This window comes from Hibiscus syriacus, unplaced genomic scaffold (assembly GCF_006381635.1).
Source record: "Hibiscus syriacus cultivar Baekdansim isolate YM2019G1 unplaced genomic scaffold, ASM638163v2 tig00110429_pilon, whole genome shotgun sequence".
Classification (NCBI taxonomy): Eukaryota; Viridiplantae; Streptophyta; class Magnoliopsida; order Malvales; family Malvaceae; genus Hibiscus; species Hibiscus syriacus.
The window spans coordinates 1,987,742-1,994,391 of NW_024062733.1; the positions used below are offsets into that span (position 1 = coordinate 1,987,742).

At 34.8% G+C, this 6,650-nt stretch overlaps 1 protein-coding gene across 1 annotated transcript; it reads left to right on the plus strand.

Moving 5' to 3' along the window:
• Window positions 1–2,316: 2,316 nt before the first annotated feature.
• On the plus strand, window positions 2,317–6,174 carry LOC120124862 (probable aspartyl aminopeptidase). Its single transcript, XM_039143433.1, has 11 exons — window positions 2,317–2,478; window positions 2,627–2,762; window positions 2,948–3,026; window positions 3,115–3,317; window positions 3,492–3,561; window positions 4,089–4,172; window positions 4,276–4,431; window positions 4,632–4,805; window positions 5,323–5,397; window positions 5,481–5,621; window positions 5,926–6,174. The coding sequence occupies exons 1-11, from the start codon at window positions 2,397–2,399 to the stop codon at window positions 6,145–6,147; spliced, it is 1,422 nt and encodes a 473-aa protein (XP_038999364.1). The 5' UTR covers window positions 2,317–2,396; the 3' UTR covers window positions 6,148–6,174.
• Window positions 6,175–6,650: the final 476 nt, after the last annotated feature.

A 6,650-nucleotide genomic window follows, 5' to 3' on the forward strand; every position in this document is an offset into this window, starting at 1 on the left:
GAAACTGCTCTCACGTTGGCTTTTCTAGATCCATGGACAACTTGTTTGTCTCCCGCCAATCTATCGTGCCACCCTTGAGCAGGGCAGTGACGCACTCAGGCTTACTTTCAAGGATAAGGTGCCACTGTCTGAGGGCATGGAGCGTCTATGTGAGCCACTGACCTGTTGCTATGGGGACTGATATCAAATATTTTAAAATTTAGAGACCAATTATAAAATGGTCATATTTTGAGGAACTCTTGTGCAGTTAAGGGTCTGTTTGATACGGGTAAAAGAAATTTCAGGAATTTGTTTTCCTATTTTACGGTGTTTGGTTAGAGTAAAATATGAGGTCAGCGTATTTTGTTTTCCAAGTCAAAACTTTTTCCTTCACTATTCTCGGTCAAATGTTTTAGCATCTCATTTTTGGTAAAACATTTTACCATCTTCTTCAACCTTAAATTGTTCCATTTTATTCAATCTTGAGCTGTGAGTCTTTCCAATCTCGCTTGTGACATTATTATCGGCATATTTCACGATTAGTAGATTTTCTGTTTGTTTGTTTGTATTTTTTTTTTGTGACTTCTTTCTTTTCTCATACATTCATGCTCTGCAAAGTTTTAAAATATCTTGCAATTTCTTGTGTTTTCGAAGATGTGGCTTGAAATCAACAAATGCACACGAAGGAATGGTGTCCACATAAACTTGTGAGAGAATTGATGATGGCATATTCCAAAAATAAGCTCAATTTGATACCCTGGAGTGGGAAGAAGCCGAAAAGGTGTTTCAAAGGGGTTTCAGCTATTTCAAGTGCAATGGCCAATCCAGCCGGATCTTTAGAAGAGAAAGTTTACGATGTGGTTTTAGATCAAGCTACTTTGGTTAAACAACAAAAGGTAAAAAGAGATGGAAAAACCGACGGGTTCGCTGATTGGAATCTCTTAAATGGAACTTACGATAATTGTGGTGAAGTTTGTGCTGAGAATGCCAAGACTTTCTGTTTGGGTACTTGGCTTCCACTTCTGCTTTGCCGTTTTTCTGCTCAGTTTCAACTTGGGATTTACTTGTTTTTGATGGTCAAATCGATGATTATAATGTTATTATATTTTTTTTATAAGTTCATGCACATTTGATCCTTGTTTTATTTATTTACTGATTCCCTGCTTTTTAAAATATATCTAAACCTTGGTTTTACTCCTTAGAATTTGGCTGTATGGTTGCCGAGAAAAGGGTGAGAAAACTTAAATGAGAATTCATATTTACCAACCTCTGTAACAAGAAATAATTTTAATATGAAGCATGAGAGTTGGAGTGTTACTGTGATAATTACTACTTAAAATTCTCTTTTTTGTTTAAGGTTGTTCTTTGTTTGTTCAAACTACTTAAAAGATTTTTAAACTGCAACTCTTTAGAATAACAAGAACACTAAAATGAATCTGGGATCGATGATTCATGCAGACACGCTTCCTTTTAAGTTTAGCATTCGAACCATAGCGTTTTGTTATCTTTTATTGTATCTTAAGTCAAGGCCATGAACATGGAAATTGCATCGAAACGTAGCATTTGCATTCTATTCTAGTAAAACTTAAGTTGAGTCCATGAACATGGAAATTGCATCGAATCATAACATTTGCAACCTTTTATCTTACCTCGAGTTCAGGCTTCATAAATTGTCTGTTGTTTCTTTCTAAATACATTACTTACGATACCAAAGCGTCGGAGAACAGTGTGGGCGATGTATGGTGGCATTAAGCAAGCCCAGGGTCCGAGTCCTAGCTTCGTAACTTCTCCTATCCTCGGGCTGTATGATCATTTGCGTTGAAAAGAAAACGAAATGTTGGAGACATATAGTTAAATAATTTTATTGTTTGATATAATGTATTACTATTTATTTTTAGTTCTATTAAAAAATTATTTTTTAGTTTGTTCATCAAGCTTACACATTATAATATTATATTTAAAGTTTTATCAAATATAATTTTATAGTAATCAATTAACTTAAAAATTATTTAATGAAATAATAAAATCTAGTTTTACAAAAAAAAATCAAAAACATTTTTTCAAGAAAACTTATCAAACAGTAAAAAATAATTTAAACAATATAATCCAAACATAAAAAAATTATTTCTGAAATTTATTTTTCAGAAATATAATTTATTTTTTAAAACTCATTTTTTAAAAATATTTTCAGTCTATCAAACAAATCTGGAAAGTTATTGATGGCAATTTGGATCTTGGGCCCAAAGCATATATTGGATTCCTACGAATTTGGAAATTAAACGCAAAGAAATCCAGAAAGAAGCAGGTTCCCATTTCGTGTGGAGTATTTTATACACACGATAATGCTGAAAAATAGGAAGTAACTTTAAACAAAGGCCTAAGCCAAGTCTAAGATCTAATCCAAGGAACGAAGAGTCATGGCACAAACTGAAGTGAGCTCCGTTGTGTCTGCTTTCATCGGCTTCTTAAACGCTTCTCCCACTGCCTTCCACGCCGTCGGTAATCTCTTTCTTCTCGTTTTTCTGTTGGTGGAAGTTAACTTATTCAAGCACATTTAATCGAAGTAATTTACTATCATAATCCATGTATATTCATTTCTTATTGGATTTTACTGAATAATTTTGTTGGGTTTTTGTTTTAATTGCAGATGAAGCAAAGAAACGTTTGCAAGAGATTGGGTATGAACAAGTGTTAGAGAGAGAAGACTGGATGTTAGAGGCTGGGAAAAGATACTTTTTCACCAGGAATTATTCAACCATTGTTGCTTTTGCCATTGGTAAAAAGTAGGATTTTTTTTTTCTTTATATACTTATTTGTTTACTTTTGTAGATTAGTTTGATTGTAAAAAAATGTTTCTGGAAGTTAAATTGTGAATAATAACACTTTTCTGCTATTTGATTGTTGTTAATTACTAATATGAAAATATTTAAAGTTTAGTTGTTTATCCACTAATATGTTGTATGTTTAGATATGTTGCTGGCAATGGATTCCATATAGTCGGTGCACATACTGATAGCCCTTGTCTAAAATTGAAGCCTGTTTCCGAGGTTATTACTTTTTCTATCATTAAACTAAAATGTTCGGGCAATAATTTATGATTGAAAAAAGAAAAAAAATGGCTTTGGGATTGATCAGGTAAAAAAAGCTGGTTTCCTGGAGGTTGGTGTGCAAACTTACGGAGGTGGCTTGTGGCATACATGGTTCGATCGTGACTTGACAGTTGCGGGAAGGGTGATGATAAGAGAGGAGAAAGGTGGTTCTGTTTCCTATTCACACCGGCTAGTTAGAATTGAAGAGCCTATAATGCGGATCCCTACCCTGGCTATTCACTTGGACAGGTGGGATTCCTAGATGAATTCACAAGGTGCTTTATGCTTGTAATTGGCTTATTAGATAACTGCTTTGTTGGATGTAACTCACTTCACTCTTCAAGGGTTTTGATTTCTTACTGTTTTTCTGTTAGTATTGTAGACACAGAAATTTACTTTTCTTATCGTATGTCTTGTGAGTAGGGGTGTTAATGATGGATTCAAGGTCAACACTCAGAGTCATCTTGTACCTGTCCTGGCAACATCAATTAAGGTTCAATTTTATCCATGCTGTTTTTCATATTCTAGTTATGCCAGTTAACATTTTCATATCCTTAGTTCATATATTATTGTGGACTTGTGGCAACATTAACCGCTCCATAATCTTTATTCCAGTGAAATAGATAAACGTCGATTTTGTCTCCATTGGTGTTCTGATAGTCGCTTCCCAGTTATATGTCACTTTATGATTGCAAACTAATATTATATAATTTGTATGAATGTATTGCACGATTTAATAATTAATTCATATTGTTTCAGAAACCAAAACCAAATTGGTAGTTCCAGTTTTTAATGAAATATTTGTAATATGAATCATATTGTTCAAGTTGAACAAATTGGTTCTTCAGCTTGGACTATTCATGGTTCCCCCCCCCCCCTCCCAACTATAGAACATGCTTATTTGTTGAAAAAGGAGGGACTGAATAGAGCATCAATTTTTCTGTATGTTTTCTTTTTCCACAGGATTAATGTTTGTTTTTCTTTGTTTCTGTTTTAAATCTGTTGAACTGCTTTTCACAGGCGGAACTCAATAAAGAAGTGTCCGTAAATGGTCCGACTGACAAGACAATGAACAAATCAAGGCATCATGCACTTCTGCTGCAGGCTTGATAGTTTTCAAACTCGGGCTTTATCAAGTGTAGTAAAATATGTTATAGAATGCTTTTTCAGAAAATAAAAATAAATTCATTGCTTTTCTTGTATTTAGATTATTGCAGATAAGCTCGGCTGTCAACCAGACCAAATATGCGATTTTGAGTTGCAAACATGTGATACTCAACCGAGTATAGTAGCCGGTGCTGCAAAGGAATTTATCTTTTCTGGAAGGCTTGACAATCTTTGTATGTCCTTTTGTTCTCTGAAGGTATTAATGGATTTTTTTTAATTATTTTCCCAGTTAGCAAAATTATAGGTTACGTTTGAATTTTCTCAACTTTATATGTGATGTGGTTTATGTGTTATTCTTTCCAAATGGGGGAATATTTGAAATCATGTAACGTTGAACCTAATAATGGTATGCACATTGTTTGCTTCATCACTTCATCTTATGTAATTTCATTCCAGGCATTGATTGATGCTACGTACTCCGAGAGTGACCTTGAAAATGAGAGTGGTGTTAGAATGGTTGCATTGTTTGATCATGAGGAGGTTGGATCTAATTCAGCACAAGGAGCTGGATCTCCTGCTATGCTAGATGCTCTATCACGAATAACGAATTCCTTTGATTCGGATTCTAAGGTATCTACTGCTTCACCTCTATTTTCTAAGTACACTTCTATTTAGTTAGCTTGTCTGACTATCACGAATAACGAATTCCTTTGATTCGGATTCTAAGGTATCTACTGCTTCACCTCTATTTTCTTAGTTAGCTTGTCTGACTACTTGTAGGTGAAGATAAAGTGATTTTTTTTTTGTCGTATGAACTGGAACAACTTGCAATCTGTATTGTTCACTGTTTTTAGTCTAAAATTTCTTCATTACCTATAAACCCTACATCCTGATAATTTTCTCTTTAAAAAAAATAGAAAATTGAAAATCGGAAGCAACTACATTCCATATTACCCCTTTTTTTTTTCTTTTTACCAGTAATGACCATGATTGTATTTTGTAAAGATCCAATTTCTATGTTGTACGTCACTTTCCAATTGTTTTGTGCGATTAGCATAGCCACCTTCTATTTGTCTACAAACTTTCCATAATCATTCTTTCTTTAAAATCATCTTGTTGACTTTTTTGTTGCATTTTTCCTCTTCAGATGCTAAAAAAAGCAATCCAGAGAAGTTTCCTTGTTTCTGCTGACATGGCACATGCCCTTCACCCAAATTATACGGTATGTTGCTGCAGACAAATCTTAACCCGCGTTTGCAGATAATTTTATTTTGTTGCATTTCAGTCATATGGTGTTATATACAGGACAAACACGAGGAGAACCATCAGCCTAAGTTGCATGGGGGCCTCGTTATCAAACATAACGCAAACCAACGGTATGCAACCAATGCAGTCACTTCATTCATATTTAGGGAAATAGCCGTGAATCATAACCTTCCCGTTCAGGTCAGTTCCATCCTTAAACTTAGTTGCTATGAATTATTTGATGTACAGGATTCAGTAAGAAATAAAACATTATCTAATGTGTTGTAACTTCTTCGAGAGTTTTTGATCTTCTGGGTTTAATGGGTTGGTGTGAGATTGGGAAGTCACTTCGAGGTTTGGGCGAGTCGGGGTGAAAGTGTACCAATGTCATTCCTACTTTTGGTTTTCTAAGGGAAATGTTCTGGCATCATGTCCTATTTAAATGGTTCTGAAAGGAAATGGTTGAATAGATGAACTGATTGTTCAGAAAATTCTATGCATGCAGGATTTTGTGGTGCGTAACGATATGCCATGCGGTTCAACCATCGGTCCTATCCTGTCAAGTGGAGTGGGAATCCGTACTGTAGATGTAGGAGCTCCCCAGTTATCGATGCATAGCATACGAGAAATGTGTGCAGTTGATGATGTGAAGCACTCATATGAACATTTCAAGGCCTTCTTCCTAGAATTCTCTCAGCTTGATACCAAGATCACTATTGACGCTTAGATCCCCTTTCATCTAAGGAACCAAAAATGAACTTTTAAATGTCTGTTGAAGTTGTTGCTCAAAAATACGCTGCAAACATGCATGCCATGGTTTCTGGTTTAGTCGGTTTTATGTTGCAGATGGATTGAATGTGTTTTAACTCTTAATTTTTCTACCTCAATCTGCATTGGGAGTTCTGAGACCTATATAGTGTTGTTATAGGGGAAAAGAATAAGAATACAGCCAATTCTTTTTCCTTTTAGACAAAATTTAGAATAATTAAATCTTTATTTTCATTTTAGTTTCACTCGCAGCCCGTTCATCTTTACTCTCTTTTTTCTTCTTAGCAGCATACCCCTTTACGCCGTCTGTTATGGTCTTCCTTGCCGTGCTCTTGCTCCGACTTTCTTTTCTCTTTCGTTTTCCTCTCTGATTTAGCGTCCTCAAAAGCACTTTCAGATCACTAAAATTGTGATATGTACACGGTCCAAAAAATCGGTTAACCTTTTTTTTTAGATATTTAA